The following is a 19763-nucleotide window of genomic DNA, read 5'->3' as shown; positions in this document are numbered from 1 at the left end:
TGTCTTGATGCTTTTAACGTCTCATGTAAAGCACTTTGAATGGCCTGGTTGCTGAAATGTGCTCTACAAATAAACTTGCCTTGCCTCTCCTCATCTCTGCATGTCAAACTGTCACCAACATGATGAATGAGGAGATAGTGGGCACATGTGATGCCTCTGACATCATCTTCCAAACATGGCGCAGATAGAAAACCTCTCTGTTAGCAAGCAGATAGATGGAAAATGACCTAAACTAATTATAGTCCATACTCCACTATCAGACTGTTGTTATGTTGCGTTATGGGACGTGTTGGACTTACCATGGCGAAGAGGTTGTCGTAACCCTTGACCTTAGTGGGCACCTTGGAGAACTTCTGGTCGAAGGCGTCGGAGATGTTGTGCGCGGGGTCAGTGGAGATGATGAGCACGCTCTCACGCACGGCGGCCATCTGGACGGCCAGGCTGCAGCTGGGAGGCGAGCAGGGGTCAGGTTAGAGGGGCGAGCAGGGGTCAGGTTAGAGCAGGGGTCAGGTTAGAGAGGCGAGCAGGGGTCAGGTTAGAGAGGCGAGCAGGGGTCAGGTTAGAGAGGTGAGCAGGGGTCAGGTTAGAGAGGCGAGCAGGGGTCAGGTTAGAGCAGGGGTCAGGTTAGAGCAGGGGTCAGGTTAGAGCAGGGGTCAGGTTAGAGAGGCGAGCAGGGGTCAGGTTAGAGAGGTGAGCAGGGGTCAGGTTAGAGAGGCGAGCAGGGGTCAGGTTAGAGAGGCGAGCAGGGGTCAGGTTAGAGAGGTGAGCAGGGGTCAGGTTAGAGAGGCGAGCAGGGGTCAGGTTAGAGAGGTGAGCAGGGGTCAGGTTAGAGAGGCGAGCAGGGGTCAGGTAAGAGCAGGGGTCAGGTTAGAGCAGGGGTCAGGTTAGAGAGGCGAGCAGGGGTCAGGTTAGAGAGGCGAGCAGGGGTCAGGTTAGAGAGGTGAGCAGGGGTCAGGTTAGAGAGGTGAGCAGGGGTCAGGTTAGAGAGGCGGGCAGGGGTCAGGTTAGAGAGGTGAGCAGGGGTCAGGTAAGAGAGGCGAGCAGGGGTCAGGTAAGAGCAGGGGTCAGGTTAGAGCAGGGGTCAGGTTAGAGAGGCGAGCAGGGGTCAGGTTAGAGAGGCGAGCAGGGGTCAGGTTAGAGCAGGGGTCAGGTTAGAGAGGCGAGCAGGGGTCAGGTTAGAGAGGCGAGCAGGGGTCAGGTTAGAGAGGCGAGCAGGGGTCAGGTTAGAGAGGCGAGAAGGGGTCAGGTTAGAGAGGCGAGAAGGGGTCAGGTTAGAGAGGCGAGCAGGGGTCAGGTTAGAGCAGGGGTCAGGTTAGAGAGGCGAGCAGGGGTCAGGTTAGAGCAGGGGTCAGGTTAGAGCAGGGGTCAGGTTAGAGAGGCGGGCAGGGGTCAGGTTAGAGCAGGGGTCAGGTTAGAGAGGCGAGCAGGGGTCAGGTTAGGGTTAGGGTTAGGGTTAGAGCAGGGGTCAGGTTAGAGAGGCGAGCAGGGGTCAGGTTAGAGAGGCGGGCAGGGGTCAGGTTAGAGAGGCGAGCAGGGGTCAGGTTAGAGCAGGGGTCAGGTTAGAGAGGCGAGCAGGGGTCAGGTTAGAGAGGCGAGCAGGGGTCAGGTTAGAGAGGGGAGCAGGGGTCAGGTTAGAGAGGGGAGCAGGGGTCAGGTTAGAGCAGGGGTCAGGTTAGAGCAGGGGTCAGGTTAGAGCAGGGGTCAGGTTAGAGCAGGGGTCAGGTTAGAGCAGGGGTCAGGTTAGAGAGGCGAGCAGGGGTCAGGTTAGAGAGGGGAGCAGGGGTCAGGTTAGAGAGGGGAGCAGGGGTCAGGTTAGAGAGGCGGGCAGGGGTCAGGTTAGAGAGGCGAGCAGGGGTCAGGTTAGAGCAGGGGTCAGGTTAGAGAGGTGAGCAGGGGTCAGGTTAGAGAGGGTGCACGGTCGTAGGCCTACTATTCAAACTCGCTTTACCATCGGGTAGGTAGTAGGCAGTGTCTACTCTGTATAGACAATACAGACCTCCATACGTATAGGGTACCCCACCTTTAATGCCATTACTTTTTAGTGAAGTGATGGAAATCATGATGCAGATATTGCTTGTGGCAGCTACTGGCTTGCTTCTGGCAACTTGATGGCAAATGTCTACTAGGTGACGTTAGCCACTAATACTACCAAACAAATACCAGTTGCCACAAAACCACTTTAATCGGGGAGGTTGTCTAAACACAGAACTCTTAGATGCAAATATTCATCTAACATCAACTCAACCCAATGAATGTCAGCCAATCGATTTGACAGCAAGCTAACAAGCTTAGAACTAGCTTGACATCTAAGTTAGCCACTGTCAAGACTGTTAATTGCCACTGAAGTTTCAAATTCAAGACACACACGTCAAAGATGGTCTTAGTCAGCTGGCCGAGTGAATTTCGTGGTTGTTTTTGTTGTCTATAGACGAGCTAACGGTAGCTAGCCAGTTAGCATTGGACTGTAGAAGATGCCACCATGTGACGAAGCACATTTCTCCGTCCTCTCACCTGCACGTCGTTTTACCAACGCCACCCTTTCCTCCTACAAATATCCATTTGAGAGATTTCTGCTCTATAATGTTTTTTAATGTCGGTTCTAATGGCTCAACATCGGGCGCATCTTCAAACTCCTCTTCCAATGAAGCGGCCATCTTGCGTGTGCAGGTCAGCAACTGGAATGTACCAACTAGATCAGCTGACGTATAGAATGGGCTGTTTTGGACTGTACCAAGTCGCTAAATGCCCATATTCGACATAACGTAGTTTTATAATTAGCCTAATAATAATAATAGGCAGACTAAATTATACATGGACACGGATGATAAAGAAAATCTATATCGTGAATATTTGTACATTAAGCAGTTGGGTGATTGTGCTGTAAAGTTGATGGTGCACAGAACTACTGACTCAGATACGGAATACATTTGAGTGAGTTAATAGATGCGAACCGTGTGTGTGAGTCCGCAGACACAGGGAGTTGAATGGGGGAGTGTGCTGTTGAGTAAGCTTGGGACATCTCCACTAGATGGCGGTCGATGTCAATAAATAGCCTGTTGTAAAATAAACACATTAAAAACATTGGCACAATTCGTTGTTGGAACAAGTTTTATTATTCAATTCAGGCCATGCCTTGAGATGTTGTTGTCAATGTCACTACATCAAACACACGACAAATTGAGAAATATCTAGGCTATATTTACTTCACATTATGAACATGCTCAAACAAAATGATAAAGCACATACATATGTTGCCTTCTTTGAAATCCATGCGTTTGACTCAGGCCTTCTAGTACAAGCCTAACCTAGGATGGTGATCTTCAAACGTCAAAGAAATTCTCTGCATGAACATTTGCACGCTGTAACTACAGGATAAGGCACCTGCCTCCACAAACACTTTTTGCCCGATGCGCCTGTCCCCACCCCAGTTCCACTGTCTGCCCCTGCAACCCCCCTTGACCCTTCTCCACCTCCCTCCTCGTTGCCCAAGCAGTGAAAAGCAAGAATTTTAAGGTGTGTGACTTGGGCCCGTTGGCATGCCATCCCGCCTGGAAATGAGCAACTTTGAGAGGCGCCAGTTTTTTCACAGTCAGTGTGGCGCAACCAACGTGGCCAAAACACTGGACCCATATCAACCCACTGGTAGCGCAGCCCACAAGTGGCCGAACGCACCAACCAGTTTCGGACTGCCCTGGCCGCGTCTGTCGGCAGCGAGCTCAAGTCCACATCCTCGGCCTCTCTCTCCAGCTTTCGTTGGTAACGTGCTGCGCCCTCTCTCAGTTCTGGAGACGCGCTGGAGTTGAAACCGTTGTTCGAGACGCTGAAACTGGGAAAAGGCGCAGCCGGTGCGTCACCACGTGACCCGGTTTGCCCAGGGGCATCCACACCGCGTCTCCCCTCCGAGGTCCAGACCCCTGCTTCAGAGGGACGCTGGATGGACATCCAGAACGGATCAAATGACGAACCCAAAACGCGCAGGAGACGGCCGGGGCGCAGGTTTTTGGGCTTTGGCGCGTAATAGTAGTCTTCCACGTGTAAAGAAAGCGAATAAGGTCGGACCGGGTGCGAAGCAGATCTGGACTGTAGAAAGGTCAGATACCATTCAGAGTCCATTTGGCTTGGACCTTGCTCAGAGACACTACGAGATTGATTCTGGGTTGGAAGAACAGACATGGAGCCAGGGGTATCCATTAAAAGGATGACAAGAGATGTCCAGCACAATATCTCATTGCCACAGTTCCATGACCAATTCGCCAGTCTTGTCATTTTCTCGAAAATATCTGTTGGAGGTACACGAACGGCTTCCAGTAGCCAAGTCAATGAAGTCCCTACGCTTGGACAGCCAGCCGGCTAGTCACAAAAGAGCATGGAATTTCCCCCTCCAATCAGTCCACTGGAGTATATGAGGATTGTTCAACTTGTCCACTCCCCCCTTGTCTTTTAAAATGTTTTCTGTGTAATAAATATTTTGCTGAGTCCTCTCCTCATGTTTGGGAGTCTCCATGTACCCAGTGTACCGATGCAGACATCCTTGAGCACTGAACACAATAACAGACTGAACTAGACACCTTATCACCCTAACAACAGCCATGTTATTATCAGCTATGGCTAGAACATGGGCCTGTGCTCTCTCCCCTCTCTCATAATCTCCCAGTCAGGGAGTTGGTGTTCGCCATGTTATGACCAGTAGGCAAAACCCTTACAAGCAAAAGGCCCCGTCTCTCTGGTCACAGGGAGGGAGGGGAGCGTGTGTGCAAACCTGACCTCCAATCAGTAGACTGTCACCATGACAGCCAGACACTGATAGCGTTCTCTTGGGCAATCCTGTGAACTGTTCTAGGATTCGCGGGCGACCCAGGTGTACAGGGTGTGAACTCCCATTCTCGCAATGATAATGCTACGTGTTAACATAACAAACCTGGCAACCCAGACCAAATATGTTTGTCAGGACAAAAGCCCCATTTATTTGAGGTTACTGGAATCACTTTTTTCATGGTCAAAGCCATTCTATGGCACATATATACATCAAAAGAATCAAGTTAATTTTGCTATTACACTGTACTTTAAAGACTTCAAGTTCAAATATAAAATATCAACAATGTCTACTTGATTTAATTAATTTCATGATATAATAACATGACATGACATTTGTGCTCATATTATATTAAGTATGACGATTGTCACAATCAACATCAGTCTCTACAATTCACATAAAAAGAAACTCATTACAAGTTGCAGTAATGGGTGTTTAGAGGCACTTTTGGCAAAAAGATGTGTGTGTATCACTGGTTGCATGTGTGAGCAATGAGCATGTCACTCGTTATACATGTATGCGTCAATGATGTTGTGTGTGTGTGTGTGTGTGTGTGTGTGTGTGTGTGTGTGTGTGTGTGTGTGTGTGTGTGGCACCAGTTGTGTGTGTGTGCGTGTGTGTGTATCGTCCTATGTGCCGACCGGCGTACGTTGATCTCTTAGTCCCATCCTGCAATGCGCCGCTCTCTCAGAGCGAGAAAAGCTGGTCATGTGACGACCTGTCTTGTTGCTGGGCGGATTGCTGCTGGGGGCGCCTGGATTGGGGAAGGACGCGCCCGGCGACCGGGCTGTCTCCCGCACTCGCTCGCTCCTCCAGGAACTTGTCAAACTCTAAAAAGGGGAGGAGAAAGAGAGAGAGAGAGAGAGAGAACAAAAACGTTGTGTGTAGGCGTTAAAACACATAATACATAAAAGCATTAGATAATGATGGTGGTGGTGGGGGGATGATGATGATGATGAAGATAAGGAGGATGAAGGCTCACCTTCGCTGGTCACTCCTTCTGAGACGGCGGAGTCCTGTCGTTAACGACAACAACAACAACATCATTCAGGGCTCGGGCCGCCGCTTGTGAAACGTTAGACGGAAACGTAGCGGAGAGACAAAGGAGCCTTTCTTACCGCTTCTGACGGCAGCCACCTGTCGATCTCGCCCAGGGTGGGGTTCCACGAGGACGTGGCCTGGAAGGAGAGAGAACGTGCGTGTGTGTGTGTGTGAGAGTGTGTGTGAGTGTGTGTGTGTGCGTGTGTGTGTGTGTGTGAGTGTGTGTGAGACAGTGTGTGTGTGTGAGAGTGTGTGTGTGTGTGTGAGAGAGAGAGAGAGAGAGAGAGAGAGGGAGAGAGAAGAGAGAGCGCTTTGTGTGATATTCCGATCCGTCTCTCTGACGAAGCCCGACCTCTCTTTCTGTTGAATGGTCGCGCTCGCTACGACCCGTTTCTGAGTTGTGTCCGATTGAGCCGTACCTCAACCGAGGTGTTGTTTTTTTGACAGGAAGTCATTCTGACGGCGTAGCGCTCGCTTTTCTCGAAGCGTACCATCAGTCCAGCCAACAAATGTCTATTGTGGGAATGAACATTATATCCTATACGTATGGACAGAGCAGAGAAACGTAGTGGTGGAGCACTGGTGGTTAGTACTGGTTGGTACCGGTTAGTACTGGTTGGTACCGGTTGGTACTGGTTGGTACCGGTTGGAACTGGTTGGTACCGGTTGGTACTGGTTGGTACCGGTTGGAACTGGTTGGAACTGGTTGGTACCGGTTGGTACTGGTTGGTACCGGTTAGTACCGGTTGGTACCGGTTGGTACTGGTTGGTACAGGTTGGTACCGGTTAGTACCGGTTGGTACTGGTTGGTACCGGTTAGTACTGGTTGGTACTGGTTGGAACTGGTTGGAACTGGTTGGTACCGGTTGGTACCGGTTGGTACCGGTTGGTACTGGTTGGTTCACCACTCCCGCCCCACCCCTCCCCTCAGCCGAGTCGGGAGTCAAGCACCACAGAACATGGGCAGAGGGGCGGAGCCAGAGCATCAGCCTGCCTTTCAGGTCTAGCTGCATTTGAACGTTATTTCAACGGGAGTTTAATTGAAAAACTATTTTAGGCAGTACGCGTTTGTGTAATTAAAAACCTCAGTGAAGTGAGAGTTAACGTGGAAGAAAGTCCAAGTAAATCACACTTTGACTTTATGCTACCGACAGCTCGCTAGAGTGCAGGACTGGCTAGCAAAAGTTAAAAAGTGGAAATCTACGGTCAGTGACCAATCAGAGGCCAAATCGTTGTGTCCGCACAGCCCCCTTTCTGCGCGGGCCAATCAGGATCCGGTTGAAAATCCGACCGGATTCTCATTGGTGTCCACGAATATCATAGCTTGTTCCCAGAAGCTCTTGTCACAGCGGCAGCTTCTGGGTACTCAAGGTTACCTGCAACCTGGTGTCCAAAGCTCCCACGAGGCCCTCCACTGCTCCCGGGTCCTCGTACCTCACACTGGACACACACACACACAGACACACACACACACACACACGCACACACACACGCACGCACGCACGCACGCACACACACACGCACACACACCCCACACACACACACACACACACACGATGCAAGTTTTGGATTTGTTGGGATCTGGTATCTAAGACATCGCACATCTGCACAGCGTATTTGACCGGACGGCAGTGACCTCTCACCTCTTCCTCTGGTCAGCCAGAGAGCTCCCCCTGGTTTGGGCGAACATGTCAAACTCCTCGTCCTCCACCGCAACTGACACAGAGAAAGAGAGCTTGGTGGAAACATCAAGAATCGAGTTATTGGTAATCGACGAGAAACGCGAAAACTTGCACATCGCGCAGCACGGAGGAGGAGAACGCCACTCGAGAGCGTCCGGATCTTTAACGCCAAGCGGCTGTCACTCACTGCGCGGAGCCGCCTGCCTCTCATTGGCCGGAGCGCTGGGCGCCGGTGGTTGGTCATCAGCCACGGGGGCAGCCGGTTGGCTGAGGGGCTGGGGCACGGGGGTCAGGTTGATGAGGTCGGAGGAGCCGTTGTTTGGGGTCTGCGAGGGGGAAGGAAACAGATTGAGCGCTACTCCTCATATTCCTTATATTGTATTTGTCAAGTGTAATTGAAAAGTAATTGAAAAGTAACTTGAGTGTGAAAGATGGCGGGTGAAAGATGGCCGAACCTGTTGTGTGACGGCAATCTGGGACCTATTGAGTCTGTCAAACCTATGAGAAAAGAAAAAGCAGACATTTCAAAGGTCCACGCTGAGGACCAACTCGGTCAATTAGCTCCATCATTTTCATCCTCTCTATTCTGCGTAGTTTTTATACCAACCCCAGTCCTCGTTAGGGCTGGGTTTAAAAAATCGATTCATCGATTTTGAATCGATTCTGAATCAAATGATGAATCCCAAAATCGATCTTTTATTTAATGAATGAATGAATAAATGAAGGAATGAATAGTTCATTAATTCATTCAATGATTCATTCATTTTTGGAAATCAGTATCGATACCCAGCCCTAGTATTGATGTGTTGCATAACTTGGCAGTCATGTAATTAAGGTTACAGCTAAAAAAAAAACAGGTTTTAGTAACACTAACCGAATCAATATTGAATCGAATCGAATAGTGATAATCGATTCTAAACCTTCTGAATCGGAATCGAATCGATTCTTGAAATTCGACTCGATACCCAGCCCTAGTCCTCGTCCAAAGACTCCTACATGCGCCCGATACCCCTCTACTTACTTTCAGACACATCAACGCGTGCTCTATTTTTCCGGACGCTACTGGACGCGTCGAATCCCACGGGGGCGCGGCCGACGGCTTAACGGTCGCCGTTACCTGTCGTAGCGGATAAAGGCGTTGTTGAGGTCGTCGTTGACGATCAGCAGCTGCTGGACGAGGCCCTCGTCCGCCAGCCTGGGGACGAGCTCGGCTACGCGGACCTGCATGTTCTGACACACCCAGTACAACTGCTGCTCTCGGGAGGGAGGGAGAGGGGGAGGGAGGGAGGGAGAGAGAGGGGGAGGGAGGGAGGGAGAGGGGGAGGGATGGAGGGAGGGAGGGAAGGAGAGGGGGATGGAGAGAGGGATGGAGGGAGAGGAGGAGAAAGAAGGGGCAGATGGAGGGAGGGAGAGAGGGTGAAGTGGAGGGAAGGAGAGGGGGATGGAGAGAGGGATGGAGGGAGAGAAAGAGAAAGAAGAGGCGAATGGAGGGAGGGAGAGAGGGTGAAGGGGAGGGAGGGAGCCAGGGGTAGGGAAGGAGAGAGGAGCGGAGAGAGAGGCTTAAAAATCACAGTCTGCGTCAAAGACATTACTGAACGGGCCTACCGGGCCCAAGAGCCCAGGGGCCCTTTCTTGTGGCATAGTCAAAGGGCTTAGTCATTCATGTCAATAACAAGTCACAAGAAAGAAACGATCATGATACTTTTTAAATGAGTGTTTATCTGTAGCTGAGTACTCCATGCGATATGGGCTCTTCAACTGTTTTGGGCCCATAGTTGAGAAATCCAAATAGCTCCTCCCCACTAGGTCCCTCGAGTCGAAAGCAAGCTGTGTAAAGCTGCTTTTATTGTGAGATTTCTCTAATTATCTTCAAATTGGATTTGGATGCCGTCTCATTGGGCAAATTCAAAAAGGCGATAAATGAAATAGGTGGGGGGGCCCTTTACGTGTCTGTTCCCAGGGGCCCTTTACGTGTCTGTGCCCAGGGACCCTTTACGTGTCTGTGCCCAGGGACCCTTTACGTGTCTGTGCCCAGGGGCCCATCATTTCATAATCCGTTTATGGTCTGTATGGACGGTGAAGAGAGAGAACGCGAAGGAGCGATAGAGGAGAAATAACACGAGAGAGGAGAGGAAGAAAACACACACACACACACACACACACACCTGCAGCAGCTCCGTGTCCTCTGGCTGACTCTGACCCGGGGTCATCTGGTTCAGCATCTCCGTCATCACGGTCAGGTTTCCCCTGACCAGCGCCAGGTCCGCTCTCAGCTTCTGGTCCTGAAGGGGTTAACGAGGAAATCAACACGGTTTGGGCTGGATCACTTCCCTTCTATATCTGGTTTGTTTTGATCCCACCCCAGATGCACCCTGGGTGAAATGGCACAGCTGTGCGCAGTAGGCTGGGTATCGCGTCGATTTTTTCAACCCAGCCATAGTGCGCAGGGCACCTATAGATTTTGAAGGAAATCAACAGCTTGGGGTTGTCCAGGCCCACAGCTACTACAGTGTTAGTTCCCATAGGAGGGAATCCCATGAAACCCTGTTTGGTATCCTATTACTGAACCTGTTTGCAGATCATTTCCTGTCAAAGCCGCATCGTACACAAGGATCGTTCTTTGTGGCGCTGCGACTGAATCCGTCACAACCACAGGTTTAGATTCACGGTCTTATTTCTGGGTTTAAAACCCAAACATACGGTCCAACGAGAAACCATCTGGGCGATCCACCTATCCTGTTACTATCTATAGCGCTTCTCAACGCTTCTGTCCAATCAGAGGCCGGCGCTGAGCCACGGGATGATCGGCAGGTGTACGCTTCGAGAAGAGCGAGCGTTGCCGTACGCCGCCGGGATGACTTCATTTCAGAACCCCTCGGTTGAGGTACGGCTCGATCGGACCCGACTCGGAAACGGTTCGTGGCGAGCCGGAGGAGAGAGACTGAGAGGCCGAGATTCGTCGGAGAGACAGATCGGTAAGTCACACGAACGAACCGCTCTCTCTTCTCGCGCTATCGCTCGTTCTTTTTCTGTCTCTCTCTCTCTCGTTCTCTCTCTGTCTCTCTCTCTCTCACACACACACACACACACACACGCACACACACACACACACATTCTCTTTCGGCGGTACCTGCTCCGGGGTGATGAAGGCGGGGCCCTCGCTGGGCTGAGGGGGCGGAGCTCTCTGAGCAGGGCCGGTCTGGGGGGGGGCGGGGGTACAGGCGACGGGGGGGCGTGTCGGAGTTTGAGTTTGAGGAAGACGAGGGGCCGTCACTGTCACGGCTGAGTCGTTCTCTGGAATGCTCTAGAAAGACAGAAAACAAGAAAAATGATATTCTGTGTGTGTGTGTGTGTGTGTGTGTGTGTGTGTGTGTTACATTTTTCAGCTCACCCTGTTGGGCGTGTGTATGGGAGAGAGGGCGTCCAGGTCGGTCATGGGGAACTCCATGCCCCGCCTCTTCATGTCTCCGTACACGCTGACCACGCCCGCCAAGGAGGGAGAGCTACGGAACGCATCAGCCCACGACTGGTGTGTGTGAGTGTGTGTGTGTGTGTGTGTGAGAGAGAGAGAGAGTGAGAGAAAAACAGTGTGTTGAAGCGTGAGAAAGAGAGAGAATTGGAGGGGCCAGAGAGAGAGAGTGGGAGAGAGTAGAAGAGAGAGAGAGAGAGAGAGAGAGAGAGAGAGAGAGAGAGAGAGAGAGAGAAATTAGAGACCTTTTAAAAAAACATCATCAAAAAAAACATTCTGGGTCTCTCTACTTCACAAAGCAGTCTGTTAACCATGTTGTCATTCCAGCCAATTTGTCCATTATATCTAACGGGTCGATTGTGGTGGACTGAATGTGACATTCAGTCATTGACTGCAGCCCGTCATCACATTCAAGCTGAACAAAAAAACCAAGGCCAACAGCTGACTACTGTCAAAATCAAAATTTAACAGCCAATAAACAGTTTTTATTACTATATTAATAACGAATGAGAAAGCAGCTATTATGAGCTGTAATGTCACTATGGGCTAACAAGGTTCAAGGTTCAAGGCTTTTATTGTCATGTGTATTTATAAAATACAATGAAATGCACTGTGCACTCTCAGACATCAAGACATGACTTAAGACATAAGACAGTAAGACATTACAACAATATGACAGGAGACGTTTACAAAATAAGACATTAAGACACTGTAGACACTACGAAATACAACAATAAGACATTAAGACACAAAGAGACATTAAAGTGCATAGAGCAAAAGTAGGAGCATCAGTGATTCATCAGCCTAACAGCCTGTGGAAAAAAGCTGTTAGTGAGACGGGTGGAACGTGACTTGATGCTCCGGTAACGTTTTTTGGATGGAAGGAGAGAGAACAGTGCATGGGAGGGGTGACTGGGGTCCCTAATGATGGTACAGGCTTTCCTCTTACAGCGAGTGGTGGAGATGTCATGGAGTTTAGGCAGATCGGTGCCAATGATCCTAGCTGCTGTCTTTACAACCCTCTGCAGTTTCCTACTGTCCTGGGAGGTCATGTTCCCATACCACACCGTGATGCACAACGTGAGAATGCTCTCAATGGTGCACCGGTAGAAATTTGTGAGCGCTTTTGTGCTTAAACCAAACTTCTTAAGACGCCTCAGGAAGTACAATCTCTGGTGTGCTTTTTTGAGGGTGCACTTGGTGTTCAGGGACCATGTGAGTGTCTGAAATGTGTGTACCGAGAAATCTAAAGCCGTCAACAACCCCCACAGATGCTCCATCGATGATAATTGGAATGTGATCAGTTGGAGTCTTCCTAAAGTCCACAATGATTTCTTTAGTCTTACTGACATTTAGAGAGAGGTTGTTATCGTGGCACCACAGGGTGAGGTTCTCAACTTCCCTTCTGTAGTTCCCTCTCATCACTCGCTTACTAGGCCAATCACAGTAGTGTCTTCTGCAAATGTAATGATGCTGTTATTCTCGTACATAGCTACACAGTGGTGTGTAAACAGGCTGTAGAGTAGAGGGCTGAGGCAGCATCCCTGCGGGGCCCCGGTCCTGAGCACTACGGTGGTTGAGAGTGCCTTGCCTGTCCTCACTGTCTGAGGCCTGCCCGTCAGAAAATCAAACAGCCAGTTACAGATGGAGCTGCCCAGACCAAGGCCTCTGAGTTTCAACACTAACTTGGATGGAACGATAGTATTAAAGGCAGAGCTATAATCAATAATCAATAACATAGACGATGTGTCATTTCGTAAGTAGCTGTGTTTTGAACTATTGTATTTTACTGTTATTATTGTATTTACTATCATGTTTCTTTCTTTTCTTCTTTTTTCTTAAAATATTCTATTTATGAATTGTAGTATCTTCTGCATTATTGTATTGTACTGTATGTTTTAATTAAGGAATCTTGGAAGACTAGCCGATGGCTAAAATAGATCCTAATCAAATCAAATCAATGGGCCTGTTTGAGGCTCAACACTCAGACTGGAGAGTTGTATCTGAGAGGGAACGTTCAGTCCCTGGTGGTGGTTCCCGCTACCCACCGACGTTACCGAGTTGAGTTGGTTCACTCACTCCGAAGTATAAATACCGCCCACCCACAACACCACCAAATTGATGGCTTTTCAGTGGCGCGGCTGGCTATATCGGTGTTTATGGAGGCGTCCGCGTGTGTTTGCGAGTCAGAGGCCCCGGGATCGAACCCCGGCGAGGGGGTAGAGAGGGCGGAAGCCACACCCACACAGTTAGACCGGTGGGTGGAGGAACGCGGGACTATTTAAGCGCTACTAGGGGCGGTGCCCGAAAGCCATAGCACACCTGGATGAGACTCAGCACTCTGTCGTGGAGGGCTGTAGGGGGGTTGTACTTGGGCAAGATGGCACGGACCAGAACCCCCTGCACGAACTCCTGGGACGCCACCAGGACGTGGAACCGGTGTCCGCAGTTCTTCACGCACGCCTCCAGAACCTGCGGAGCAACGGTCCAGGAACGTTGGAGGCGAACAGCGTAGGCTTCGGTGGATTATTATTACTTTATATATCGAAATACTGGGAGAGGCTAGTCATAACTTTATATATCGAAATACTGGGAGAAGCTAGTCATATTCATGACTGGAAATGTACAGTATGTCTTGACCTAGACTGAGACGCTGACAGAAGCAAGTGAAATGAAAGAGCGGTACTCACTGTGAGAGCCAACATGATCTCTCTGAAGTTCTTGTTACCCACAATCCTCCTCTTTATTGCTTTGACAGCATCTTCTGGTCTGGGATCAACAACAGCAAAAACAAGAGAGAACATCAAATGACATCAGATGCCAGTCAGTCTAACATAAATCAATACTATGTATATAAACTTATATATTATCTTAATTCCTATCAGTGCGGTCGACTGTTTGGCGTTGACGTGGTGTACATCTGAAACAACAGCAGACAGTCAGCGTCCGATAGCGGACGATAAAGACGTTTGGGCGGCCGGCGTGTCTCCGTACCCCTCGTCCGTCTCGTTGATGATGTCACAGATCTCCATGTTGAGGCCCCAGTCCTCCGACTGGAGGATGCCACTGGTGGCCCTTTCTGTCAACAACAACAACAACAGATGACACAGTTAGGACCGAGACAGTAAACCATGCCAACATGGAAACTGGAGAAGCATTACAGTACATCTGTGTATAAAGTTACTGTTATCAATACTGGGCCCCTAGGCACCTTATGATCTTTTGCCCTACAACCGACTGATACAGATACTTACCATGAGCCTAATACTACATTTGACTGTAACACCCGTATAATAGATCATGTAAGTATATGTATTTTTTGGTCAATCATCAAGTCAATCATAATTTCCAACTCAATCAGACTAATCAAAGTCTTTCTTTTCTGCCATGCAGCCAAAGCCAACTCCACTTCTGCACTCCAACTCTTGTGGGCCTGTGAATTAGTCCTTATAATTCTCTAAATCTCCTTCTCCTCCCCCCTTCCCTCCCTTCCACTCCACCTCCCTCACACCCTTGTTCTCTCTATGACTCTAATCCTCCCTCCCTCCCTCCCTCCCTCCCTCCCGTTCTCTCTCTTTCCTTCATGTGACTGTCAGCTGCTTCTGTGAACATTCTCTCCGGGGCAGCTGGAGCATTTATGACATTAATGTGAGAGAGACGGGGCGGATGAGGAGAACCTTGGAGGGAGGAGGTCCAAAAGGATGACAGAAGCAACTCACTCCCCCATCAGCCATCGCCCATCCCTTCATCACCCATTATGACCCAACTGTTCAGTTAAGTTATTATTGGCAGATGAAGACAGTGTGCAGAGGACATATCAATTCCTGAACGTCTATAACTCGAGGCCTTTCCAGCAGCAGGCTACTGTGCGAATTACTAACTCGGTGACACAACTAACTTCAGTAACACAATACCAGTGAGAGGTTACCAAGGTTATACTCAATGGCATGAAGCAATTTATGTTATACAACTGCCCATGAATAGCCTACACGTTTGATAGGTTAAATTAGGTCAGCTCTGTAGGCAAAGAAGTTTCCAGCAGGTCCAGGTCACGGCTGTGGACGAAACTGAATGAGGAAGTTAGGAAAACATGTCAACCCATCGGCAATTCGCCAAGACTGTTGTCACTTCAGCTCAGAGGACCAATCAGATGAGAGATAATTACTCTTAGACCCACCTCTATGTTGTTACTGGTTTAGAATACAGCTTTAAAAACCGATATCTATCGTAAATGGTAATTTTAACATTATTACGAACACTTTCAGTCTGTCATTCATCTGTAATTCATCGAAACAAAACCAACCATTTGATTTCATGACTTGAACAAAGTTTTAAACACGATTAACGCAAAAACGCGAACTTGACCAACGGTCTTTAAAGCGGAATGGATTTGACAACTTTCGTGTGACGCGAATTAAATATGATATCCCAGCTTACCTATCCTCTGACCCACAGGCGTAGAGAAGGGGTTCCCCATGAGGAACTCCATTTTTTCCACAATAGCTGACATGCAAAACGCTAGTTTATTCCTCCAGATAATGATAATGATCTCCCACCGCTATCTCCCCGTCTGACTCAGTGCTGCTGCCTGCGCGGTCACGTGAAACCCGGGCCAGGAAATGAGCTGGTAGAGCTGCTGATGGACGAGCACCAGCAAGCAATGGACGGGTTACATTCAAGCCAAAGGCGCAGTGACAGGTAAAGAAAAATGTGCTTTTGTGCCATTGTTTTATATCAATCAAGTGTATGCAAAGTATATTTTCCTGACAGACATGTGGAGGCAAAATAACTTTGTGTTCTCCTGAGCTGAAGCAGAAGTCTATTCCACATGCAGCCTACAGTAGGCTATTCCACATAACGGCCTTGGGTCAGACAGAATAAGGGGGATTTGAATAGCCTACATTCGTGCAAATTGTAGTATTTTGCCATGAATGGTGCTTTCAGATCTCTGCTTTCAGATCTGTCCACCAATAGTAAAATTAAGTAAAAGGTGCAGTCTACCATGGCCCATGGAACCCTCTCAAAAGCCCAGTGTAGGCTGAAGTCTGTCAATAGGCTATGGATACAAGTTCCCATCATCACCAAACAAATACCGCAGTGAGAGTTTGGACAAATGAATCAAACATTTACAAGACACAATAATAATTTATTTTATATCCAATTCATTTATGCATTGTTACATTGCAGATAAATGTGTCACCTACCTAACTACTACAAAACTGAACATACATACATAGTACACACATATGATACAATACATTTGTGGTTTTAGCACCATTCAATAGTAAGTAATACTATTGCATTGAAAAATATACACTTCTATACTGTAGTTTCCCTAGGCCTTGCGCGCCTTCTGTATACAACCTATTCTCACCTGGTTATAAAAGCTCATGTGAGACAGCTTTTTCGTACATTACCAATAAAGTTACAGTTGGCCCTCAAAGGGCCCATGTGGCTCTCGTAAAGCTTCATAACTCTGTCTGGTTGTCTGGTTACCCCCCCCCCCCAAAAAAAGTGGACCAAGCCAGTTTGTCGCTTGTTTTGTTTCTAGTACCGTCCCTTGGAGGACACACGGGATTGGTTGGTCCTATGACGAGGACGTAGCTTCACGATGGCAAAAAAAAAAGAAGCAAAAATAACAGTTTATGTGGCAAAAGGTAAAGTCTGTTTTAGAAGGGGACGCGTCCGTAGTACGTGACGTACGCCGCCACGATGCCGTGGGTGTCCGCCATGTTGTCGCACCCCACGTTCAGCTCGCACACCTCGCTCAGACTGGGTGGGAAACACAGAGGATTGGTTAGGGACTCTACACAAACATGTCGTTTGAGGAAGACGTTTACGTTTTATACTGTCACTAAACTAACCTGCAAGACTAAATGTATAATGTCTGCTGGCTTGTCGGTATATGCCGTAGGCCTGTGTTAAGTCACACGAAGGCTGTCGATGCTAACACTTTATTTGACCTCAATGTGGCGACCGAGGAAGTGGTATAACTTCCCAAGCATCCTCTGACTGTTAATTAAGGCGTATAAAACAGGCACGCCGAGCCCCGTATTACAGCTGTGTATCGGATGTGACGTGGTGCGGTGGTAGTGGCGGGCGTTACCTCTCCAGCTGAACGGGGGTGAAGGTCTTGGGGGCAGGGGGCGCAACGAGGGGCGCCCGCCTCCGCCTCCTCAGAAGGATGGAGGCCAGGTCTCTCTTCATGATGACTTCTGGAGCTGAGGGACACACACACACACACGCATTACATGATTATTACACCATCACACGCGCCACCACACACCACACACCACCAACACAGACCAAGCGACCAACTTAGTTACCAATGCGATTTCCTCTTTAAAACACAAGGATACACTTTCATTTCCATGCTTTTTTGGGTGGGTGAGATATGTTGTATGCACCAACACACACACCCACTCACACACACACACACACACACACACAGACACAAAGAGTGACGCAAGACAAAAGACAGATAACCATACCTTCAGCAGACTCTGATGAAGAGGAGGAAGAGGAGGAGGATGAGGAGGTGGAGGAAGAGGAGTCAGACCCGGAGTCTGAGTCCGAGGCAGAGGAGTCTGAGGCAGAGGAGTCCGAAGCAGAGGAGGATGAGGAGGATGAAGAGGAAGAGACGGAGGAGTCTGCGGAGTCTGCGGCAGGTGCAGGTTCAGCGTCGGCATCGGCGTCGGTGTCGAAGACAACATCAGGATCCAGATCTGTGGGATCGGTCAACAAGCACATCGGTCAGACTCACACACTCCCCAACAAAGGAAGGGACTGCAATCAGGTCTGAAAACTAACTTTTTGGCTCACGGTGAGTCACCTGCCAAGGGGACTGTAGATTAAAAAATCTACCGGCCAAGTATATATTTTTTTCATATAGCCTTCCGAAATCTAGTCGCCAATTGGAAATTTTACCTGCATTTGGCCGGTGGCAGGTGTTAATTTTCAGCCCTGACTGCGATGCTATGCTGTGAAAGTGTTTGGGAGTAGCCCGCACTCACGCCTGAATAGAAAGACAGAAAGGCGCTGAAACGTCATCGACGTGGTTCTTACCCCCAGTGGACCAGCACACTGCCAGCGCAGCGCAGAGAGAGAGCAGAGTCAGAGTCTTCATTTTGATTCTTTTGAGTTATCGTCTCGTCTTGTTTCCGCTTGAATCACAGGCTGCTGGCGAGGGTCTTCTTCAGCTCTTGTCTCGTCTCCTTCTTTCGATGCCTGAGTTTCTTTCTGTCTTTCCCTCCATTCCTGGTCAATATTTATACCGTTGTCCATTCACCCTCCTCTTCGCAAAACCCGGGGAGTTGACCCAGCGATTGGTTAGGGAATCGAATGTCAATGGCTTCCGTTTCCACTTTGCCCACGAAGGCTCATATAACCACCCACGCACATGGCACAGCGCTCCATAAACTTTCACCCACACATGCAGGCATTCTTACACACACACACACACACACGGCACATATGCGTACGTGTGACCCAGACGTTTTGGCCAATAAAAAGCTGGCTCGCAGGCAAACAAACATGAAGGGATGTGTGATTACGGGATGCCCACATCCGAGGATCTCACTTTTTAATATGCTCCCCTCACACACACACACACACACACACACACGGTGTGTGTGTGCATGTATATATATATATATTTAATTTAAACCTTTATATATTCAGGGGAGACAATTGAGAGCGTTGGTGTTACACCGAGGTAGCCTACATATCTTATATGAGATTGTGACCTACAGTAGTGTAGTGTTCCATGTCTCTAAAACGAGGAGGACAAGTATAATGGCATCTTGCCAGGCGGTGCTTTAAAAATAAATAAAAGAGAATGTTGTGCCCTTCGAGTGGCAAGAGACGGCCATCCAACTTTACTATACAGAACACAGTGATGGTTAAGAAAAACCATCAGCAGTGATAAAACGCAGAGGACTATAATATACTACATCAAAAGGGTTTAGAGCCGTGGGCGAGGCCTGCGTATACAGAACATCACCACAGTCAAAGACATAATATCGTTGATTGCACAACCATTTTCTTGCTAACAGTAGAAAAACAGGATTTATTTCTGAAGAGGAATTCTATCTTTCCCCTTTGCTTCTTGGTGAGGTGTTCTGGAATGACAGCCTGCTATGCAGCCAAATACCCGAGTATTTTTTGGAGTCAACAATTTCTATTTGCGTCCCCTGTAGAGTGTGAAAAGCAATACGGCATCAGTCCCACTTGACCTTGAAAACAACATATATTTTGTCTTGTGGTAATTTAGGACAGGCTCACAGCCAATAAGAGAGCTGGAACGCATTAAAAGCAGACTGCAGAATTACAGCGGCAGTTCTAAGAGTGGATCCAGCACTGTGTCGTCTGCATGATAGACAGACCAGTGTGGGAAGAAGGGCACAATGTTGTTAATGGTAAATGGACTGCACTTATATAGCGCTTTTCCACCTTAGCGGCACTCAAAGCGCTTTACAATGGCCTCTCATTCACCCATTCACACACACATTCATACACCAATGGCGGTAGCTGCCATGCAAGGTGCTAACCTGCTCATTGGAAGCAATTTGGGGTTAGGTGTCTTGCTCAAGGACACTTAGACATGTGGACAGTTGGAGCTGGGATTCGAACCACTGACCTTTCGATCACTGAACGACCCGCTCTACCAACTGAGCTACAGCCGCCCCATGTTAATATGAATAGTAAATAAAAGTGGACCCAAGATGGACCCTTGTGGGCCACCGGTACCAATTACAAG

At 48.8% G+C, this 19763-nt stretch overlaps 4 protein-coding genes across 5 annotated transcripts in view; all 4 read right to left on the bottom strand.

Moving 5' to 3' along the window:
* get3 (guided entry of tail-anchored proteins factor 3, ATPase) overlaps positions 1–2654 on the bottom strand; it is a gene marked incomplete at its 5' end in the record, with an annotated part of 6818 nt that extends 4164 nt beyond the window's left edge. The window contains 2 exons of the mRNA XM_084441280.1: positions 300–447; positions 2512–2654. Of these exons, the coding sequence (XP_084297406.1) occupies positions 300–447; positions 2512–2654 (291 nt within the window). The remainder of the gene's footprint in view (positions 1–299; positions 448–2511) is intronic.
* A 673-nt stretch (positions 2655–3327) lies between these two features.
* On the bottom strand, positions 3328–4113 carry LOC311311714 (noggin-2-like; the record flags this gene model as incomplete). Its single annotated transcript, XM_084441468.1, has 1 exon — positions 3328–4113. The coding sequence occupies one exon, from the start codon at positions 4111–4113 to the stop codon at positions 3328–3330; it is 786 nt and encodes a 261-aa protein (XP_084297594.1).
* Positions 4114–5360: 1247 nt separating this feature from the next.
* LOC311311450 (target of Myb1 membrane trafficking protein) lies at positions 5361–15600 on the bottom strand. Of its 2 annotated transcripts, XM_084441169.1 has the most exons (15): positions 15443–15600; positions 14000–14084; positions 13696–13774; positions 13328–13477; positions 10928–11062; positions 10667–10840; positions 9702–9818; positions 8654–8787; positions 7992–8034; positions 7724–7862; positions 7498–7570; positions 7231–7294; positions 5932–5991; positions 5796–5829; positions 5361–5643 (listed from the first exon to the last, which is right to left on the bottom strand). In XM_084441169.1, the coding sequence occupies exons 1-15, from the start codon at positions 15513–15515 to the stop codon at positions 5501–5503; spliced, it is 1503 nt and encodes a 500-aa protein (XP_084297295.1). In that variant the 5' UTR covers positions 15516–15600; the 3' UTR covers positions 5361–5500. The 2 variants fall into 2 exon arrangements, with proteins under 2 accessions (XP_084297295.1, XP_084297296.1); XM_084441170.1 differs by lacking the exon at positions 13328–13477.
* Positions 15601–16674: 1074 nt separating this feature from the next.
* On the bottom strand, positions 16675–18162 carry bglapl (bone gamma-carboxyglutamate (gla) protein, like; the record flags this gene model as incomplete). The annotated part of the gene is made up of 4 exons (XM_084441467.1): positions 18071–18162; positions 17497–17730; positions 17112–17226; positions 16675–16777 (listed from the first exon to the last, which is right to left on the bottom strand). The coding sequence occupies exons 1-4, from the start codon at positions 18129–18131 to the stop codon at positions 16675–16677; spliced, it is 513 nt and encodes a 170-aa protein (XP_084297593.1). The 5' UTR covers positions 18132–18162.
* Positions 18163–19763: the final 1601 nt, after the last annotated feature.

This window comes from Borostomias antarcticus, assembly GCF_949987555.1.
Source record: "Borostomias antarcticus genome assembly, chromosome: 7".
NCBI lineage: Eukaryota > Metazoa > Chordata > Actinopteri > Stomiiformes > Stomiidae > Borostomias > Borostomias antarcticus.
Note: the sequence above shows the minus strand (reverse complement) of the source record. Positions and strands in the feature narration are given on the sequence as shown.

What these genes read in the sequence shown, in the direction of transcription:
- LOC311311450 (XM_084441169.1), bottom strand. Translation starts at nt 15,515, where the DNA reads ATGTCAGCTATTGTGGAAAAAATGGAGTTCCTCATGGGGAACCCCTTC. An exon ending in GCCTGTGGGTCAGAGGATAG is followed by an intron (nt 14,085 to 15,442) that starts GTAAGCTGGGAT and finishes TGTTGTTGACAG; the next exon opens with AAAGGGCCACCAGTGGCATC. An exon ending in GCCTTTATCCGCTACGACAG is followed by an intron (nt 8,035 to 8,653) that starts GTAACGGCGACC and finishes CTTTTCTCATAG; the next exon opens with GTTTGACAGACTCAATAGGT.